The 22,632-nt window shown below is 43.3% G+C and overlaps 1 protein-coding gene across 6 annotated transcripts in view; it reads left to right on the top strand.

Moving 5' to 3' along the window:
• The window catches only part of LOC128764519 (muscarinic acetylcholine receptor M3-like), a 147,887-nt gene that overhangs the window by 74,326 nt on the left and 50,929 nt on the right, over positions 1 to 22,632 (top strand). For 2 of the 6 annotated variants that reach the window (XM_053874294.1, XM_053874296.1), the window contains exon 3: positions 18,330 to 22,538. The exons of 2 other annotated variants lie outside the window; for them this stretch is intronic. In XM_053874294.1, coding sequence (XP_053730269.1) covers positions 18,339 to 20,261 — 1,923 coding nt within the window. In that variant the 5' untranslated portion in view covers positions 18,330 to 18,338 and the 3' untranslated portion in view covers positions 20,262 to 22,538. Of the gene's footprint in view, positions 1 to 18,288; positions 22,539 to 22,632 lie in introns of those variants that run through there. 2 more of the 6 variants (XM_053874293.1, XM_053874295.1) reach the window with 1 other exon arrangement.

Genomic DNA, 22,632 nt, shown 5'->3' with positions numbered 1-22,632 from the left:
GGCGGAGTCTGAGAGGTGAAGTTGGGGAACATTGAGTTGTTCAGCCAATTGAAACAGTAACTGCTGATATGTTCCACAGGGTCGGGATGGAGAGTGTCAAAAATAGCCTAGAAAGATGGGTCTCAGTCAGCCATGTTAGCTTAAGTCCGCTCCGTATAGTGTTGGGGTGGCGACTCGCCCCATTGGAGAGTTTCGCTTTTTAGTTCCGTCTGTTCTGCATTTCAATCATGGTCGCGTCGGAATTGCGACCCTTGACAGCAATATTTGTGGGCTGGCTTTTAGCTATCCAAAGCCACGCCCCCAGCCCGTAACCCCACCCCCAGCCCATTCCTCTCCAGACACAACAAGTCAACGTCTGACTTCACAACTTGCTTTGTACAAAACGAAATATATCTTCTGGACAAAAATAACTTTTTTCGAAAACAAACATCACCAAAGTGCGACATCTCATATCAAATTAAATGTTTTTCAGTTGTCCCTTTGACATAATAGTTGCTGCATTCTGCAAGGTTTTTCTCCTTGAAGTGGCATATAAAAACGTGACCGAATTAAAATGATTTAATGGTTCATGTTTTCACATCATGTACACAGAAGGTCTCATCATTTTGATTACAAATCCATTGTTAATCCATGGGATTGGTGAGCATCCCTAATATTGTGTGGTGGGAAAAGTGATGGTGACCACAGTACACTCTGATTGTTAAAGACCATAACAGTCAGTAGCCATTAGTTGTGAAGGAAAATTTAAAAAAAAGCATATGGATGATTGGAAATCCTTGTTTGTGAATTTACATACAGCTCTTAATCGACTCTTATGGTATTTCATTCTTTTCAACTCACCGGTATTAAGTTATGTTCAAAGAAAATCTATTCTGGGTTTCCAACAGACATTTTTGAAACTGGCAGAGAAAGCCTCCCAATTCCCCCCAGCACAAATGGAATGGAGCGCTGCCAGTCAAGAAGTGAGAGAGAAACAATGAAGCAGGCAGGAAAGATTTGACATTTACTGAATTGTTGACGATAAAAACGCCAGTTTTTAATCGTGCCGGAATGAGCGACTTGAGTTCCACGAGCAAAGGACTGCAGATTTTGCCAGTGGAATACATGCTGAAAACTGTTCATGACCACCTCCATGATGCGTGGTGTGTTATCAATTTGTTTTGATGTTTCCACCCCGTTTTTTAAATACATGAGATTCGATCTTTAAAAAGAGATCATTTTTCTGGAGGCATGACGCTCGTAAAAATGGGATTTCAATATTGGGGATTATGCCATGACGAACATGAGTAAATCCACAAAATAAATCACCATAATGTTTCAAAAACATCAGTATTATCAGACACAAAAATGATCCTAATCGTCCACAAATGGACCACGCCTCTACCATCTGAAATGACAGTAGGAAATGACATTTTCCCCAAAAATGGTTTTTGCGAGGGTTTAGAGCTCAGTCACCTGTGGAGGGCTAACGTTGAACCGCAGTTCAGAGGTTTATAGCATGAAAGCGTTGATCGTCGTTGCACCCACTGAAAATCATCACAATAGAGACAAACAAAAATATGTGTGAATTGGGTGAAAATGATAATTTAATGTGACTTCTCATCAAGTAGCGCTAATGTACTTTTCATTTTACGTAGCGATGGTAGGAGGTGTGTATTTTATGATGGTGAGCCACAAATTGAACAAACAAAGAGCAGCCTGACAGAGACCAAAGAAAGGTTGTTGTTCAAGTGTCTTTTGTAATTGATTTCTGAGCCTGTGTTTCACTGCGTGGCGCTGCAAGAGTGTGCTCTGGTCCTGACAACACAGCCCTGAGAGAGCAATATCCAAACACTTAATCTGATTATACCTGAGAGAGCGCCGGGAGCAGGTGTCTATACATCATAAAAGCCCAAATGTGATTTCATCCTTTGAGTCTCTTATAACCCGAGAAGCGGTTTCGGCGGCTCTGCCGCCCACATAGTGCTGCAGGGGGGTGCTCAGGTCTGTGTTGGATCTTGCCTCAAGTGTTCTGACTCACATTAGCGGTGCCTGGAGGAGCAGTGTCTTTTCCACTCTGCATGGCTCCATACAGTATCCAGGGCTTATGAGGATCTCCTCACTCTCAGTCCTCTTGTCTTTTCTCTGTGTTAAACACCATCATGAGCAAGACGTGAGGCGACATGCCAACGCTTCATCACACCACGCATTTATCCATTAATGTAATAGCTTCATGCTTCGGGTCATTATGCTAATTGTGTAGCATGTTCTGCTGCTAAGATCTGTGGCTTCTTTATTTTTCCAGCTGTAATGGAGACTTCCCCAGTGCCTACAGTGAAGGACCGATAACAACATGCTTGGCTGGAGATGCCACTTGTCAACCTGTCTGAACCCTCACTCCCCTTAGCATTCAAGGATCATTAAGCAGCAGTATAAACTGTAATTGTTGACTATAAACCTTGGCGCGACACCTGACTGTCAGCACTCCCCGCACGGTTGAGCACGTTCCTTTCCTGGTGAACACTAAAATGTCATGAAAGTTCTGTTTGCAAAATGACATTTGTTTTTAACCAGTATTATGTTGTGGCGAGGGATGTGGTCGGTATCCAGTCCAGTCATAGTTTATTGACCGATCGGAAATTCACGATCCAACCACCAGAGATTTCTGATCCATGAACTGGGTCAGACCTTTAACCTTATGAACGTGACACACAAGTCAGGAAATCCAGCACACATTTTGCAGCCATTTAGGAGGCTAGTCTTGCTCACAACTCTGTGACATGGAATTACTTTACTTGAGGGGTTCTATATGAGTCAGTTGGTCAGTATATTCAAGTTAAGCCTTTAGAAGATGGAGTTCTGTTGTCATCCCATACTGGAGAGCAAGCTGGATGAACAAGGCTCCACTGCATGTACAGTACTCTCAGCTTGAGATCAGGTCGGATGTTGTGGCTTCTCACGCTCAGAGCTTTTGTTGTTGGGTATTGGAGTACTGTCAGTATCCAAAGAAAGAGAAGAAACTATCATTGCATGACATTAATTCCAAATTTGGACTGAAATAAAAGTGTTTTTCAAGATGAAAATAACTTTTTGAATTTTCTTTCAGAACAATTCTGCCTAACGGTATCTTTGACCATTTTTGTTATAGCGCTAATCTCTTTTTAGAGCTTGTTTGTGTGTAATTGTAGAGTACACAGCCTCAGTTCTTCAAATAACAATCGCCATGATTGTGGCGGCAGCAGCTTCAAGCCCACTCCTCCGGAGTTCATAAACTCTGTCCTCCCGAGTAAAGAGTTTGAGTAACATTCCTTTCTACTGAATTCTTGGATTTTTCCGACCCTTCCGAAGCTTGGGGCAATTTATCAAGGTGTTTTCTTCACTTGTGATTCCAGCATCAACTCTTCTCTCCTACTTTGATAAACTGCACAAGCAACTTCGGAAAAATGCCTTCCAGCGAACAGTCTGTCTGATATTTTCGTTATTCAGGACATTCAGTACGTAAACAGTGGGACTCTATGAATTAAATATGGACACGGATCTGGTGAAAACGCAGCACTGATCAATAATACAGTGAAGGTAAGCGCAACTAAATTAATCCTGCAGCCTGGATGGTTTGCGTATGATGCTGGTTTGCATTAAAAATTAGGCCTGATCACCTCAAGTGAATCTGTTCCGTGTCTCTTATTAGAGCGATCATATGAAATGAGAAGGAACAAGACCGTAGCTGTGATTCCTGCCATGATTCCTTCCTTTTTTTTTATCGTTCTGTCCACATCTGCGCCAGGGTCAGATTTGTCTTCAGCTGCTTCATGATGCATTAGGATTCTGATACAGGGACAGATGAGACCACAACAGCATCCCCCGAGAATTTAGAGAATCAAATTTGAAAGCTATTTCAAGCTCAACTGCCAGGTATAGTTATGTCACCGGGGTTGATATTATGATGGCGAGAAATGGGATAGACCCTCGTCTGCCCGTGCGTGTGTGTGTGTAGGGGTGTGTGTAGCGGTGTGTGAGTGAGAGAGAGAGACAGAATGTGTGCGAGCATGCACACACACGTGCAGAATGATTTTAGGAAACTTTCACTATCTACACACAGAGCTTACAGGAGCTCTGAACATTTGAATGGACAGGTTAAAACTGAAAATTGAATTAGAATTGAGAACTTTACATTTTATTTTGGGCATTTTTGTTACTTCAGTTTTGTGTTTTATCAGCTCTCATTTTTGTCGTTGTCTGTGCTCAATATTCAGTTGTACACCAGCATTTTCTCGAACTTATGAGACATAAAGACAAGGAATCTGGCGTTGATTGTGAGGTGCGATGTCAACCCATCCTCACTCCCGTCGCGTAATATGGTGATGTTGGGAAAGTGGACTTATGTGTCCTATACTGAGGCCGAAGGCTGAGTTTCAGTGGAGTATAATGTGTTTTCCCAGTCCCAGGCAGGGAGTGTGGATCACATGAGAAGGGCGAGGAGCACTGTGGGTGAGGAATGGGGCGACTTTCGGAAGCTCTTGTCACTGAATTATTGGATGTCAGTTGTGAATTCGAGTGAATGAACTCCACATCAAACACAGGCTTTCAATATCTTTCCGAAATGAATGGCATCTAGCTGATCGGCAAAATGTAAAAGTCAATGCATTAAAATTGAAAATTGAATTGAATTTATATTAAGAGTTATTTTGTTTGTATTGTGTGTTTGTGTATTCATAAGAATAAAAGTCATTGGGGAAAATATAACAGTACAGTACAATTGCAAGAGCATTTTTTAAGTATCATGATAAAAAAATAAAATTTTGATCAGGGTTATTGTTTTTAAATTATACTGACCAGGGATTACCAAAATGTGTACACCGCCTTCGCCCCAGTGTGGCTGGGGCGAGCTTGCACTTGTGTTCACAAATGTGGCACATGAAGCAGAACATTTTGCCTAATCCCACGTCCTGCTGCATGAGTCTATGAGACACTGTGAGCATGAGTGAATGAGAGGAGTTGCGGCCTGAGATGTGCCCCTGTGTTTGTAATACTTCAGCACTTTGTCAACAGTTTATGTAAGTCTGACTTCATCCACCAGACAAAATGTTTGGACTCACCCGCATGACTCTTTGTAGCTCAACGCTACCTTAAGGATTTCCAAGGCTTTGTTATTGACTCCAGTCATTGCCCCCGCTGATGTGTGCAGCATTCCACCGAGTGTTTGAGAGAAACAGACTTGCTCGAGTTTTTTTTTCGTCTCCTTATGTAAGATGCTCTGTTGCAGAGACGCCACATGCCTGCTGGAGTCAAAGCAGTGGTAGATGGTCACCATCACCCAACAGCCCTCTCTCCCAAGTCTTCCAAGTGTTTGTTCCTGCACACTTCTGAACATCCCTCAGCACGAGGAAGTACACTCTCACGGCAGGAGGTATTCCACGTGCAAATTCCAAACTCCCTATTTTACAATATCCGTTTGCACAACCTGCACCTCCAGCAGTGAAGACCCCTCTAGTCCCACCGCTGAGTGTTTACACAGCAGTGAGCGTGTGCTTTTTCTCCCGCTCCATCTCTTGTGAGTGGCTGCTCATAGGCAGATGTTTGCACTTCCTTTTAAGGGGTTGATCACATTTGGCTCCCGGTAATATGCTTATGGTATATGTGTTGAAGTGACCTCGCCAGACAGAAGGCTCAGACCTGGAATTATGTCCATCTGAACAGAGAACGTTCCTCAAAGCTGCGTGGTAAAAGTATGTTTTTGCTGGTTCTCTTTCTTCCAGGTCACTGGAATAGCATTGTTGCATAAGCAGATGTATTTACTTATTCCTGAGTCAATTTAAAAATTCAGTCACCTTGACTCCACAATCCAAGTGTTATTGTGCCTTGCAAAAAGAGGTTAATTCCTGTTACCCCGTCTCTGTGCATTGACATATCCCGCCGCTACCTCTATTTCACCCCTGTACTTTTCCTCCTTCGTGTACATACAATGGAGCGGGCTTGTCTAAGTGTCTGAGTGCGCCATGTCTAAAGATTCCCTGCAGCTTGTTACTGCGGCTGTCAAAAAGCCCAGAGACCACCGCTGAGGTGAGGATGTGTGTGAAATCCCGTGAGCCTCCAGCTTTGGTCAGAGAGCATAACAGCATCCTACCTTGCTATTCATGTGTACTTTTCTCTCCTCGCTCACACCTGAGCAGTCAATTTCGGCTGCTTTAACACCCTGAGATACATGTTTGTGCTCCAAAATATTTCGCTAAATGTCAGCAAGATGTCTAGAGTAAACGCTTCGTTGAGGTTGGCGATTGCTTCCATTCTTTCGGATCCTGATGTCTATATGTCTTGTTTTTTCCTCCTGTGATGTTGTTTTAATAAGGAGAGGACCCCAGAAAGAGAGAGGGATCACCTCAATTTGGAGGGGTCACTTGTAAAACACGGACTATTTTTCAACTCCCTTCATGTGAAGCCTTCAGAGCCTTGTTTGAGGGGGGGTGTGGTTCAGCAGATCCATCTCCAGACCCACCTGCTCGAGGGCATTTCTGTCCCTAATGAACATGGATGTGATGCATTATAGCAGGAAACTGGACTTAGAGAGTTAGAGTCAAGCTTTAGGGTGCCTCCTTGAGTTCCTGGCGATCAGTCATACAGAGTCCAACACTCGATATGACTGATCCCAAATACCTGAACTCATCACTTCCTCTACTCCCCTCCCCTACGCCCTCCTCCCTCACTCTCATTTATGCAGATGTAGTCTGTCTTGCTTATACAGACCTTCTTTCCTCTTCTCTCCAGCGTTTCTGCTCCCTACAGATCACTATGTCATCAGCAAACATCATGGTCTCCTGACAGCCTCATATCTTAGTCTGTCACTCCTGCAGCTCACACCATCACTGTCCCTATACAACCCCCACATACTTGTCTGATAATTCCTCATGCGAGACGACACTTCCTCTTGGAACCTGAGTGCAACTCCTTCTCAACTTATAAATGTACTTCTCCATCAAGGTCCTAGAATTGATGGATTAAAGCTCAGAATTACAAGGTTTCTGAATGTACCATCAAGTTATTTTTTTCCGTGTGACTAATGAGCTACGCATAACTTCACCATGGCATTGTTTATTACTGAGTGTTATCAGACTTTTAACTAGCAGACACACTTGACCGCAGTGAACATTTGGGATTTTAAGCTACAGTGTCTTCACAAACCAGTAAGAGAGTCCTCTGAAAATGATCCGTCTGATCTCACCAGCTTTAGACCCGGGATAGAAATCCCCTCGCAGACACCTGCACAACATCTCACACCGATTATTGTTTCATTTCCCCACATTGTTTTGGTCACAGAGCGCGCTCTGTCTGTCAAAGCGCCATGTGTTTATGGCTGCCGGGGCCAGTGTAAGCAGGAAAAATGAAAAGCTCCCGGCTGGTGGTGACGGAGGATGAACAACCGTTTCCTGGTATTAACCTGCAGAGGGGACGTCTCTATTTAACAAATTCACTTTTCTGTCTGTCACAGAGGGAAACTTAACACCCTCACGCTGCTGAATTTAAAGTTTGCAGGAAATGACCAGGTTGTTAAATAAATAAAATACTTATATAACATTTGTAGCAACACTTCTGGTTCGCTTGGGTGGTTTCGAAACTCAAAGTGCTAAGAGCGATAAATAAATCACAAGTCTCAAAAGTGTGGTGGGTTTTTCTTTTTTGTTTGTTTTTAACACAAACTTCAATCTGGCCTTTTTTCAAAACTGTGTTTAAGGCAAAGCTGGCAGTGGAATGCAGAGATGTGAATGTTGCTCTCACAGCCGAGGTCCAAAACACTGCAGCAATATATACGAGGACAAAAACATTGATGACTGGATTTTTGTTGAGCCACTTTTTTTGGCTACATTGGAATAAGAGGAACTTATATAAACATGGCCTAATTTTCTATATACTGAAGGTAATAGATTATGTTGTCAACAAATACCACACTGTGATTCCTATAAATAATGCAGGAAATTGTGACGTACCTGAACACACCAGTGTTGAACTGATGCTGTAAATGCATGTTGTGCTTGAAAACAGTTGAATGTGCAGGAGTGTTTTTAGATGAATGCACTTTTCAATGCTGCTATGAGCCCAACTCTTCTGGTGGCCTTATGGTGACCAGCTGTATAGAGAAGCATGGGACCAGAAATCAAGAAAGTTGTTTAGAAGCATGTGTCCACGGCTGCAGCGAGGTCAGGCAGTTAGAAGTCATGACTTCACTGCTTATTTGACTGTGTTTTTGTTGCTTCAGTTCTGAAATATGAAGTACTTTTGTCAGGACTGGAAATATGAACATTGACTCTTGCAATGATTTGAGGACCAAACTGTTCCGCTGCACCTGATGCTCAAATAAGATGTGGATTCTCCTCCCCATATGTCATCTGATATGTGCCCTGTTGTGTGACCATCATCAACAGATATGGATTTAATCATCAGGGTTAGTTTTAATTCAGAGCTTCCTGTGGTATCATCGTCTGGTTGGTCCAAGCTCCTGTACAAAAAGTCCCTTCTCCCAAGTGCTCCATCTGTTTCAGATGTGATGGAGCGATACCCAGCGTTCACACGCTGTTTAGGCACCAACACCGAGAATCACAGACTGGTGCCATCAGCCTCTCTTTAATTTACTCTTTTGCTTCACCTCTCCGTGTTCCGTTTGCGTTGCACTTTGGCACGTAGACCCGCAGCAGCTGGCTTCACCCTCCTCCCTCCCCCCGACAGCAGCTTCTGTTTTATCTTCTTTTGATGTCGATGGTCTTCTTCGCTATCAAACACCGCCTACATTTTCACGACACCTGTCTTGTTCCCGCTGACAAGCTCTGTCCACCCTTTATGATTTCTCATGGCAATTTTATTCATGCAGACATGAGGCTGAGGCTACCTTTAAACTTGAAGCTCAAATCAGCTCTCCCACATGCCAGCCAGGCCATTTCCTGCCAGCGATGTGCTAAATGCCGGCTCTTGTCAGCAGCAAGTACCTGACAGATGGCTCGGCGCCTTTTCACAAATCCTGCCACCATTGTCTTCTGGCAGGAGCCCCATCATCTCCATCAGCAGTCTAAAATACAGCCGCTCGATTTTGTTCTCATCTCGGGCCTGTACCAAGAGAACTGAGAAGATATTTGATGAAGATAAGATCAACTGTGTCATCGATCAACCAACTATTCACTACTGCTTTTTCGCTTATCCCAGCTTGTTGGGGCGAGGGACACCCTGGAAAGGAATCCGTTGTAGGCCAGCCACTTTTGCATACACACAATTTAGAGCCAGACAGTGAAACTCAAATGCTGAAATTATAAACCCAGTCCAAGTCGCAGGATGAACTACTACAGTATAAGTAACAACCTTTTGTCCCAGCATCACACGGAAGTCAGCTGTCAGCATTGCCTGTTGATGCATCAGGCTTTTCAACCAAGAACTCTTCCTTAAATAAAATAAGAGTTGGGGCAAGGGTTGAGAATTGAGGTGGTGCTTTTTAAGGCCAAACTTTTATCAGAGAATAAGAGTTCAAAGCTCTTGGTTGCCCCATAAAATCACTTGACAGGATGGTTATGGTTGTACCGTGTATTCCAGACTGTGGAGCGCACCACTAAATTTAAGAAGGAAAACAGATCTTGTTCATACATAAGCCACACGGGTCTATAAGCCGCAGGTGCAATGGTGCTTTTTAAAACTGCATGAGGATCACTTCTAAACTAGTTTTGAAAACTGTATCCAGCATCGGGACTGACTCGTGAAACAAACTCAGCAATGTTCCGAAGTTGAATCTTGAACTCGTGTCCGAGGTTCCCACAGCACAGCCGGTCTCTGCTGCTTCTCATCTGCAGTCCTCCAGGAGTTTGCCTCTGTTGGCGTTATATATTGCTCATGTGGTTGTATAAGCCGCAGGGTTCAGACCGTGAGAAAAAAAGTAGCTGCTTGCGTGTTTTTGGACCATGCCTGAACAATATTATAGATAGAAAGATTTGAATTAGATTTGTCTGTTAATGTTGACTAGAGGGAGAGGCAGTGTCCATTGCTTCTTTGCTTTTACGCCTGGATCCAGTGAAGCTTCTTTGGTCTTGAATGTAGTGTTTGTGTGGAAGACATGATGCCACCAAGCAGCACTGCTGTTGTGTGACATGAATTTACTCACCATTGAAACAAAACCCATGTTTCGGGGCACAATGTCCTTCACATTCTCTGGCCGGATCACGTGGATGACCGAGCTGCCCTCTGTTTCCACCTTCAGCAAACGCACCAGCTCGTATGGTAATGTCTTCTTTTGGAGCTTCATAACCAAAACATCTGCTTCCGTGGGCTGAGGGATTCTGTTCCAAGATGCTTTGCTAAATAAAAGAAAATCGATAAGTCCGCTGCAGCCGCTGTTGTGGTATTACATGTCAGATCACATATCTGCCTGGGACCAGCACTGACCTGTCACTGATGCCGGATCAGGACCGAAGTCCCGCATGTCACCGGGCACCAGCACGTGCTGTTATCTGGACCATATCAAAGGTTTTGTGCCGCAAATAGAATGCGATCATGACATTGACTTCATACTGGTGCGGTGTAAAAGTACAAGTTTAAATGAGGTTCTAGGGCAGAGGCATGCACTTGTATTCAATTCGCTTCCGCTTGAGTTCCAGTCGTCCAGATGTCTCGCTTCATTCGGGCCGAGCTAAAAAGCACATTACGTAATGCACCTCTTCTGAAGTTTTAATGAAAACTTTATTTGTGCCTCCCAGATTACTTCCATCTGAAATGTGCGATTACTGCCTTTATACATTTTCTTTATATATTTCCCGGGTACTTCTGAGGATACTTCCCAGAACTCATTAACTGATCCATTATCTCCTTCTAAATTTCTGTAATTTCAGCCCCAGTTCAGGCAAATTGAAGACTCGGAGATGTTCAAGTCTGTTGGGTCACATTAATAGCTAAATATATGCTCAACCAAAGTATATTGGATTCTTTGTGTATGTTTGGGCTGCTAATAAATTTTCCTCAAGGTTCCGAATGATGTACTGTTATGTGTGAGGAAGTGTAAAACCACTTCTGCAAGTGAAGTGTGGGATAGTTCTGTTTTGGGTTTGGAAATCATTTCAAGATTAATAAAATAAAACTGTCGGGAGCGGGGTAAAATAGAAGAAATAGGGAGCCAAGTATGGAGTATAATTGTGTATAATTGCGTAGTTGAATTCAGTCATTTAACTCTTTCAAGTTGTCATGTTTTAATGAACACACTTTAGACTGGGGGATAAACTATTAGTGAACTAATTACTTGTTTATTTATGGTTAATACTCTGTAATTATGTTGTTGGTTAGAATGAACTTTTCTAGCCTTAATACACTTAATGCTTTACAATGAAGTGAATTACTAGTTCATATGCTGCGAATACACACGTGAATAAGTTGTTTATTTAGGGTAACAAATGTCCCCTAATCTGAGGTCGGAATGAATTATGATACATAATGTTTGACATTCAGGTATTTGACATGAAAATTCCATTATAAAAGCACATTATTGGGAAACAAGATGTTGTCGGGCCACAGTGTTGGTCAAGGCAGCCGCCGTCTCCATATACTGTAGCACAGCAGGAAACTATGCTATGATCTAAGCGTAGCCTCCTTTTTTGCAATGTTGAATGTCTGCTCCGAGAACTGTGCCACAAAAAATGTTATGAAGAAGACAGATATTTTTAGTTCCAGATCTATCCATCCCTTTGCTGATCAAAGGTCACCAGCAGCTCAAATAAACAGGCTCCCAGTCCTAACCTTAACCATGAGGTCTTCCCATGTCCACTGAGAAAAATCTGGTCGTCTGCTACACCTCAAAAAATATATCATTATCAGTATCAACAAAAAAGCTCAGCCTTGGCAAAACAAGAAAATGGATGTTAATAATACATTGGATTAAATAGATAAGAAACAGAAAAGAAGCTAGAAAAATGTTTCAGGAATGTTTTGGTTTTACACCAAAAAGTCTAATCGCAGGAGATAATTCCAAACACCTCCACCAAGAGCTCGAAAACCAGCTTGTTTTTAGCGCAGCTCCTCCTTAACCACAACAGACTGCTACATCCTCCTCATTACTGCAGTACCTGCACTCATCTGTCTGTTGATCTGCCTCTGCTCCTTTCCTTCGCACCTGAGGAGATGGAGGCAGAATCATCGACTCGAGCACCAAATGTTTTGTTGCGATTTTATGCCTGGTTGCTCTTTAAATATTTAACTATTTTGGAATTGTTTAAATTCAAATGGATTCCCTCTTTGTACTTGTCAGCAAGGATTTTCCCGTCGACACCTGATCTTCACGCACCGCCCGGCTAGATTACTATCTGAAAATAGCAGCCAGGAATGTGTTAGTCGCCCAATCATTCAGATGGCTCCTCTGACCCCGGGGGGCTGAGATTGCGCTGTCCAAGCTTACTGGGACAAATGTCAGCGAACACACCGCGTTGCATCACTCCAAATGAGTATTGATCTATTCACATATCCGAAGTGATCGGGGTGCCGACACGCGGCGCGGAGAGCCTTGCGTAGGCTCCCAGACGCTGGAATGACTTTGAGGAGGTTTCTCTTCTGTCGCCGATGTCTGGCTGCACTTAAATCTTTAAAACATTTAACCCACTCAGATCAGGTCACATGGTTACCTGAGGGTTCAACATCTGCTTACACTTCCTTAAATCAGGAACTGGAGAGCGCCACAATGTGGATAGATATTGAAAATTATAGTTACGCTTTTTATGAAGTTCTCATCTCTAATGCATTACATTCATAAGACATCTCGATGCATTCATAAGGCTTCAAAGAAGATGCTATCAATGCGTGTGACAACTTATTGCGTGGTGTCTGAAGTATTGTAAGGTAGTAAATATGTGTTATTTGTAATCACAACATGCAGGTTATTATTAGGGGTGGGATTCGATTGAAAAATATTTATTACTGAATTACTGAAGTATATTACTGAATCAAGTGATGAACCCATATATACATTTAAACAACAAAATATTGTTTATTTTGCATTAGTTTGACAATGGCACAATAATGGTGGCTGTATTCACGTTTTTATATCAACTTCTTTAAACTAAAGCTCTTTTAATGTCTTGAAAATACCTCCCTGGACAAAAGCAAACAAAAGCATCTGTTTGCTTTTGTTCAGGGAGGTTTTTCGCTCCATGTTTGTTGTTGTTGTTATCATCCTAGCTGCCACGTGTCTTGTGCGTCAGTGTGATCAGTGGACCAGGAACTCCTGCACTGACAAAGGTTCTGTGTTGTATGGAGTGCAAACTGTTCAACTAAATTACATTATTATTATTTTTTATGAAGCCTTATAAATGCATGATGATGTATTATGAATATAGCAATAATGCATTATTGATGACCCAAAAATTATTTTTTAAAACATAAATAAGAACGGTTGTTTCCTAAAACACTGCAACCTTATTTATTCATTTCTATACAGTCGTACCATTTTAACACATTAAAAAGTAAAGCTTGTTTATTTACTGTTAATACGAGTAGTAATTACGGTGTTATAAATGTTCCCTGATCCAAAGTGTGACCACTATTATTGTTATTATTATTATTATTTTCTCCCACTGTATTTTTCCTCCCACTGTTGTGCAAAAAAAGGCCTTCTCCACTTTCAGTACAGTATTTGAGTGTGGAGGGTTGTCGGTTGCTCAGTTTGTATTCCTCACCCATGATGCAGGCGATGATGTCACAGGCTGCAAAACAACGCAAATTTATGCCAGCGTCATGAAAAACAAAAACTCTTTGATGCTGCACATTTGACAACAACAATGAATAAACAGCTGATTTAAAATGAACTGCATTCGTCGGGTGGCGAGGCTGACTCATCCCTTTGTACTGCATTTGCAGGAAAGCCATGGAGGAATCTGTGTTTGTCTGAGGCCTGATGGTCTTTTTCTTCCTGTTCTCCAGGCTCTTTCTCTTCGCTGCTCTTTACGACTTGCATAAATCCATGACTTGTTTCTTTCGTTTCATCTCTCACGCTGTTTGCAGCAACGTAAAGGTAGAAGCCTGATAAGCGCCTTATCTTCTCGCAGACACATTTTGCCCTTGTAAGCCAATTAAAAGATGTTTAATACTCTACTATAATACTCTTTAATACTTGTTTTTTCCTTTAATTTCATTCAGACTTTGTTTAAATAGAAACTGGGTTGTGTTGCACTCACTGTTGCAAGGGGGGTTATAGACTCACACAACTCTGGTTTCCTCCCATAACCCGAAAACATGGTCTGTCAATTGGTTTGTGTGTGAGTGGTTGTGTGTGTGTCTCTCTCTCCTACGTGCAGGGACCAAAAATTAAAATTTGGTTTAGGTCCTGGTTAAGACTAGCCATTCATTTCGGACTGCTAAGTTCAGGTTGAGGGCCTGGGAAAAGCAGTATGTCAATGAGTGGTCCCCACAAAACAAAAATAACCCACAACATATGTGTGTGTGTCCAGGATGTCAACATGATGTCAAGAAAATTAGAGAAGTGCAGTTTCATAGCAATAATATGTAGAACAAGCCCAAGTGAATACAGTGGTACCTCGGTTTTTGAACGTCCCGGACTTCGAACAAATCGAAATTAGAACAAAAATTTCGAGATTTTTTTGCTTCTGATTTTGAACGAAACAAACTCGAACTGCCCCGAAAAAAAACGGAAAAAACATAACATGCGCGGACCGATCAGCTGACCCACGATGCACTTTGTTATTGTGTATAATGCAGCCTCTGTATGTAGACGTGTCCCGTTAGTTACATTTACTGACTGTTTTTTCTTCATATTGAGGTGTAAAACCTTCCCTGTCTCCGCACTGGACCGTGGTAGAGTGTCACAGGGGAGGTGCTCGCTCTCCACACCTCCGAGGCTGGAGCGCTCACTCCAGGGTTTGATGTCCTGTTGTGGGCTGGAGCTGGGACAGGGATGAGGCGAGTCTGGGACAGAGCGTGACTTGGTTTATGACTTTGTCACAGCCAAACTGCACAGAAGCGCACATTCAGAGCTGGACACGCACCGGGCACCTCTTCACTTCTGGAGAGACGTCACTCACTCGGCAACCCCTCCCACATGCAGCGGCCACACACATAGAGGAACAGCGCACCTGCAGCAGACACTCTACATTCACTCCTACAAAAGCCTATTTTAAGGCTTGGAACGCATTATTTCTTTTCCCATTCATTGTAATGGGAAAAATAGATTCAGATTTCGAACAAATCGCTTCTCGAACGGCCGTCTGGAACGGATTGTTGTCGAGAACCGAGGTACCACTGTATATTTTAAATCAAAGAAAAGGAAGGCTGGAAGTTGTTTGTTGTGACTGACACCGTCTTATATCTGAGGAGAACATGAGGGATCCAGTCAATGAACCTTGTTGTGAGAGAGATGAGCTTGGCAGGATTGTCTGAAGTGGTCCTGAGTCTTAGTGTACTGTCAACGTTAGCTAGCTACTGGAGTAATGAAGCATAAATCATGGCCGTCGCCTGAGAGAGGTAAAAATGAAAACTCTAAATCTGGCATTATTCTATCCTAAATTTGGTATGGTATGCCTCGCATTAGATTTACAGTAGCTTTTGGCAGTCCATGCTTATGAGTGCCGAGGCTAGTTTTAGAGCTATGCTCATGCTCTCTCAGTTTCATTGTGTAGCTCATACTTCTGGAGAAAAATTATACAATATGGCACGCATTAAAATTGTTGCATTTAGTGGTGGGATTTCACTTTTTAAATAATTAGTCAGGGTTTTTTGTAATTCTGAATTCTCTCCAAACATGGAATGCCAATTTGATTTTTAGTGAAAAGTCATTACAGTTATCTTTTTTGGAGCCCACAGACAGTTGCCTGTCCCTTTCTTTTTTTGTAACAGTTTCTAATTTTTACGTCACAGCATCTCATCTGAGTTGTCGACAATATTTCGGTTTCATTCCAATTGTTTACTCATTAACATGGACACAAACTGAAACATCATCTGCCTTGAATATTAGCTTGCTACTTGCCTGTTTTGGTGTCCTGACCACAGCTATTTGTGAGGATAATAAAGGCGAGTGAAGAATATTTCATCATTAAAGCTGGTTTGTCTCTCGATTTTTAAATGTCTGTTCCATATTTGCCACAATGAGTCACCTGTATTCTGTCAAGCGTGAAGAATGTTTGGATTGTTCTCTTTGTATTACACTCTGCACCAGTTCATAGTCATGTGAGTTAGATGAGATCATGAGAATATTTGTAATTTATCATCCCTATCACCCCCCATCGTCCGTTTCACTTCATTCTCCAGCTCTTTTTATTGCGCTCCATATTTGTTTTCAACGTCTTCGGAAGAATTTAGTCCATGAATTCCTGAAATACCTCCGTTCCCTCTCCCTCTGTGTTGGTGACAAAATCCCACTGGGCGATCGCTGCTCTCCTCTGAAGTATTACAGCACCATGTTGGAACACAAATGTCGGCAGCTCGGAGAAAAGTATGCGTGCACTCACTTCTTTTTCTGTGCTCTTCCCCTGACCAAATACAACATTAATTTGATGTGTAAATAAAGTGGTACACTATTCAATATGTCAAATCCTGTGTATCAAAGTATATATATATATATATGTGTTGTTTTAAAAATGCTGCTATTCTTATATGATTCTAAAGCACTTTCTGCACTGCTGAATATTAACCAGTAAATGTTGTCATGAATTGAAGTTGTGAATTGTCCCCTGGGCCACTACAACTTCTGCTACGTTTCGCAATATTAAAATGATGGCAGGATGTGTAGCAGCTCAGCTGCAATACTTGGAACCCTCCTGACGTGAGTCGTCGTCGCCGCGTGGGCTGGATGTCACAAACGTCTGTGCTTTTGGCTACTGGCGTTATTTAACAGCTCCGTGGGAGGTCTGAGGTTCTGTCAAAGCTCAGGTGCCGCTCCAGGCTTCAAATACCTTGCTCTGCGGGGTGGAATCTGTCAGTGTAGGTGTGGATCCGTGAGTTTCTTACACACGTTAGTCAGGATACTTGTGTTGAGTGTCCGGCGTGTGACAACAGAGGCGATGAAGTCGCCTGTCACACAGGCCAGGTCAGGTTAGTGTTACTTTTAATGTGGCGCACACTTGTGAACGTCTGCAGGAGAACACGAGGTTCACAACTTTCACAGCATAAACGCTGGACCCTAGTCAACCCTTCACTTCTTCACTTCGCTCCTCTGACATCATGGTGTCACCATGTCATTCCTACTGTAGTGATGATAATCTGTCATGATCTTCGAGTGAGTTATGCATTGAAATTGTTGGTTTCGATTTGACAAATGTTATTTAAATCCAGCTGTTGACTGCAACTGTTGCAGTGCATTATGGGACTTCCACTGTGAGTTCTGGGAGCTGCCATTAGCGCACTAATGTTGTATAAAATGACTAAAGATAACAATGTAGCTGTAGAAGAGGGGGCATGCTTTATTAACCTATAGCTCTGTGGTGTCCATATTGTCAACGTAATCTTCATATTTTTGCCAAAATGTAGAGCACTTTGCTCGCTGATGTGGAGGGCTTCATTTGAACCTCACAGCTAGAGCGCAGTAATAGGGTCCATGAAACACTCTGATCGATTCGCATGTGGCATCACTGTTGACATTTCACACCAGAGTCAGAGCATGACTGTAATTGAAAATGAAAAACAACTCCATTCAGAAAACAACTTTCAGACTCATGTTTCAAAGAGGCCTTTGTTCCCTGTAGCGGTGATCAACACCCAGCGCGCTGCTGTTTGTTCTCGCTTAAATATCCTCACTCCACCTCTTGCTGGTCTCTGGCTGAATTTGTGTTCATTCAGGTTTAGATCGGGTTATTGCAGTTTATTACCAACAAACAGTTCTGAAGACATTGTGATGATTTGTCATTGGTAAACTCCGCTCCCAGTCCTCATGTCAGCCTATTTAAACCATACTATTAGCTCTTAAATTTTGACTTTCATCCCAGCGGCTTCTGTCCTGTGACAGATCAGTCTTGTTAGTCTCCTCCACCTGATCCACCGCGTCTGCACTTTCCTCTTCACGCCCTGATATTGCTGCCATTATTCCAAACGTTTGACTTCAGTATTTGAATTCTTACATCTCATGTGTGGGTGTTATTCATTTAATTCTACAGATGAATAAACACATTGTCATACGTGATGCAGAAACATGTTTTTTAGTCACTCGAATATGCGTTTTTTTTTTCCACTGAACTTATTTTTTGCTAAAGTAGGTGGTTGTCGCCACCTATTGGGTGAGATTCGCATATACATGTTCCTCTTATTAACTGGATTTCTCCTCTGCTTTCTCCTTCTTCTGCCAATTCCCTCTCCCCCCAGCCATTCGTCTGTCCCTCCTCTCTATTTTTAGAATATGCCAGGACATAAACATGACCTCCAGCAACAGCACAGACCCTGGTCTCCTCCTGATTGCCAACAGCTCTCTCTCAGCAGAAGGATCCTTCCCAGAATCCAATGCTTTCCACCAGGGAGGGGAAGGAGGGGGGGCGATGGGTTTGTTATACGTGAACTCCCAGGAGGACAATTCCTCCATCACCAGCCAACTGTTAAATCTCACGCGGCAGTCCCAGAACCAGACGGCGTCCTTGGATCCCCTGGGAGGACACCCCGTCTGGCAGGTGGTCCTCATCGTCCTGCTCACCGGCATGCTGTCGCTGGTCACCATCATCGGCAACCTCCTGGTGGTGGTGTCCTTCAAAGTGAATCGCCAGCTGAAGACGGTCAATAACTACTTCTTGTTGAGCTTGGCAGTAGCTGACCTCATCATCGGGGTCATCTCGATGAACCTCTACACCACTTATCTTGTGATGGGTTACTGGGCCATGGGCAACTGGGCCTGTGACCTCTGGCTGGCTATCGATTACGTCGCCAGCAACGCCTCTGTTATGAACCTTCTGGTCATCAGCTTTGACCGCTACTTTTCTATCACCAGGCCTCTGACCTATCGTGCGAAGCGGACGACCAAGCGGGCCGGCATCATGATCGGCCTGGCCTGGTTTGTCTCGCTCGTCTTGTGGGCACCTGCCATCCTTCTGTGGCAGTACTTGGAAGGGAAAAGAACGGTCCCCTCGCATCAGTGCTACATTCAGTTCCTGTCAGAGCCCACGATTACCTTCTGCACTGCGATGCTGGCGTTTTACCTGCCCGTCACAATTATGAGCTTTCTCTACTGGCAGATTTACAAGGAGACGGAAAACCGGTCTAAAGAGTTGGCAGGGCTGCAAGGCTCCGGCATTGCTGGACGAAATGGCAACGGAGGGCTCGAAAGGGCTCAGTTTGTGCGTCAAACAGGAAGCTCCCGGAGTTGCAACAGCTATGAACTGACTCGCTTGTCCCGGAGGAGGAGCACATGCAGGGAGATCGTGGGTCGCATGCACTGCTGGCCTGGCGTCCGCTTTTGGAGACCAAGTAGCTCCAGACATGGAGATGGTGACCCGGACCAGAGTAGCAGCGACAGCTGGAACAACAACGATGCTGCCATGTCACTGGACCAGTCGGGGTCCTCGGATGAGGAGGAGTGTGGCGGCAGGGAGATGATCTCCCAGAGTCACGCCATCTTCTCAATTGTTCTCAGCCTTCCAGGGATCAAAGCTGCTGTCAACTCCCAGCTGACGTCTTGCGAGGACCTTGACGCTGCATCGGAAGAGGACCCTCTGAAGGGGGCAGAGTACAGCCGAGACAGCCTGTCCACCGAGAAAACCAACACCACTGCCACCACTCCTATCGAGGGAGCCGACAACAGCTATCACCAACACTTCTGCTCTCGCAAGATCCAGTCCATGCCAACCATCAAGGACAACACAGAGGCCTCGGACGGGAACCCGACCACCACTGCCAGCGAGACGTCCGCCACCAGCACAGCCCCCAAGTCCACGTCCGTCCCCATTTCCTTCAAAGAGGCAGCTATAGCGAAGCGTTTCGCCGCCCGAGCTCGAACTCAGATCACCAAGAGGAAGCGCATGTCTTTAGTGAAGGAGAAGAAGGCAGCTCAGACGCTCAGCGCCATCCTCTTCGCTTTCATCATCACATGGACGCCATATAACATCATGGTGCTGATCAACGCCTTCTGCAAAAACTGTATACCGGAGACCCTGTGGGCGGTGGGATACTGGCTGTGCTACGTCAACAGCACCGTGAACCCCATGTGCTACGCCCTGTGCAACAAGACCTTCAGGACAACCTTTAAGATGATCATTCTGTGCCGCTGGGACCAGAAGAAGCGCAGGAAGCAGCAGTTTGAGCAGAGACAGTCCGTGGTCTTCCACAGCCGGCTACCCCGTGAGTCCACATGAGGGGGAATGTGAAACATCTCACAAGAAGCAAGGACGAAAAAAAGCCGACCGTGGTTTCTGTGGTTCTCCATGTTTTCGGTGGTGTTTCTCCAGTGGACCTGAAGACACAGTGAATCCTCTGTGTTGCTCCGTGTGTGTTTGTGTACATACTGAAGACTCGTAGACATGAGAGCTGACGGTTTTCTTCTTACGTCTTCGTGAGATGTCCAAAACGATGGTGTAGAAAAGGGCTTTCAAGTGTTGCAGGAGAATTATTTAAGTGCAATTGACTCTGAGGTGATCCGAAATGTCTGTCACTTGATTTTCTTTTTCTGAGTTCTTTATGAATAAAGCAGAGTGACTCTGCTTCTTTAACATGTGAGGCTTGTTCCACAACGTCTTTGTTAAGTCATTGTCTTCTGATCGTCACTGTTACAAAGATCCCCATGCTCAACATGTGAGCGACTAAAATGAAGCGGCGGAAACGTCACAGTTTTTGTACGATGACAGCATGCTCCTGTAGGCAAGCAGGATAGTCTCGGCGCACAAAGCTTCCCAGAAGAAAGAGATCATGACTGAAAGGACTCGGGCACTACATACCTTTTGAGAACTGAAGGGAGACAGTAGTCTGCCTTCAAATAAAATTCTGTTTCATGTCATAGCATCTCGCCAAACTAAATGTCAGTTGTTTCGACCCGAAGAGATACGCTTGACGTGCTGTAAATTTATGTTGATGGTCTTGTCACCAAACAAAGTAAGTGACCAGAATTTCACCTTTGTTCTAACTCCATTAAATGTGCAGTAGGCAAGAGTGCAAAAATGGTCATGGTTCTTACCTGGCAGCCCTCACCACGCCCCCTCACTGTGCAGAAGCCTGTTCAGGTCTGGCTCTGGTCTGAGGCTCTCCCAGAAGAATGAGCGTCTAATAACCAGTTGTGGCCCTTGTCGTTCCGCTCTCTCTCATTGCAACATCTGTTCTGATCTGTTTGTGAAGCCCATGCTCATTGAAGAAGCCAAATATTCAAAGAAAAGTCTGAGTTAAATGTCACATTGAGTAGTTCCTCTAAGCATAACTTTACTTTTTGGTGGTGTGACTGTAGCTTTAAATGCTGGATCGTTCTGAGCTCATGCTACTTTGTCTTGAAACTGCAGCTTTGGCATGTATTTCTTTCCATTTATGTTCTCTGTGTCGCCTACTTGCGCCTGACAGAACATTTGAGAAGACGAACCGAGTTGTTTTCAGCCGATGGGAAAACACTTTTTTGTGACATTCAAGAGCATTTTGAAAAAAAAAAAGATTCCTGTGATTTTGAGCCAGAAAGTGATTTTCTCTGAATTGTGACTATTGTGTGTGACACCACAGTCAGTGAGCTGTTGTGTGTTTGTCGTGGTTTTTTGTGGGTTCTTTTCTTTTCCTTCTTGAAGTGGACACAAAAAGTGCTTTGGTTGTGTTTTCCGTACTTGTGCTGAAGAGTAATGATGATGATTCTGTTTGTTGTACATTTGGATATTTCCGATCAGACAAAAGATTTATAAAGATGTTTTTGATTTTCATAGAGTTTTAATCAAACTAGACACCAGTTTGTACACCCGCGTTTGTCGATTGTATAGTGCAACAGTGGCCTCTAGTGGCGAAGGGGAGAACAGCGTCCCGTAGACCAGCATTTGTGTGTCTCTTTATGAAGATTTCACAAAAGAATGATCAAATTTTATTCTGTAAAAGGTACAAGAATAGTTGAGACATCTATGTTTGTGCTTTATTTCATTGCTTAAATCTTAACAAGGATTGTTTGTAAAGATTGTGTAACATTGCACACAAACAAAAGCAACTTGAAAACACAAAGTAATAAATATATTTTACCTGTAATGCACATTATGTTATCTTCGGACAATAAGTGGATTATATGTTGTTTTAGCACCCCAAATTTTCAATGAAGTAACGAAGATATCTTTTGTATAATGACAACTGGTAAACAGATGTTGTGTGCTGTACGCAAAACAAGTGTTGACAGTGTTTTATTGTGATTTTCACCACCAGATTTTGGATCTGCATTCAACACGCCAGTGTCGCGATACTTTCTTTGTGAGATGACGTGATTTCTTTTGTACTTTTATGGACTGTAAATCCACCTAAATGGTGAGAACAGACTTTTTGTTACGTTTCAAGTATGCCGACCATACTCATATTTTAAGTCAATAAACGGACGGTAAAACTCGCTTGAAACCTCTTTTTGTGTGAAGTATACTCTAAAAGACAAGTGGAATGCAGCTACATTTCTTAAAATAAAATGCGTGAAGACGTTTTTTCAAGAACCAACAATGATATGGGGCACCGAATGTAAAATAATATAAAGTAATAAAAAAAAAAAAAATGTAAAAATGATGGACTACA

This window comes from Synchiropus splendidus, chromosome 9 (genome assembly GCF_027744825.2).
Source record: "Synchiropus splendidus isolate RoL2022-P1 chromosome 9, RoL_Sspl_1.0, whole genome shotgun sequence".
Classification (NCBI taxonomy): Eukaryota; Metazoa; Chordata; class Actinopteri; order Syngnathiformes; family Callionymidae; genus Synchiropus; species Synchiropus splendidus.
This window is presented reverse-complemented; position numbering and strand designations above follow the sequence as displayed.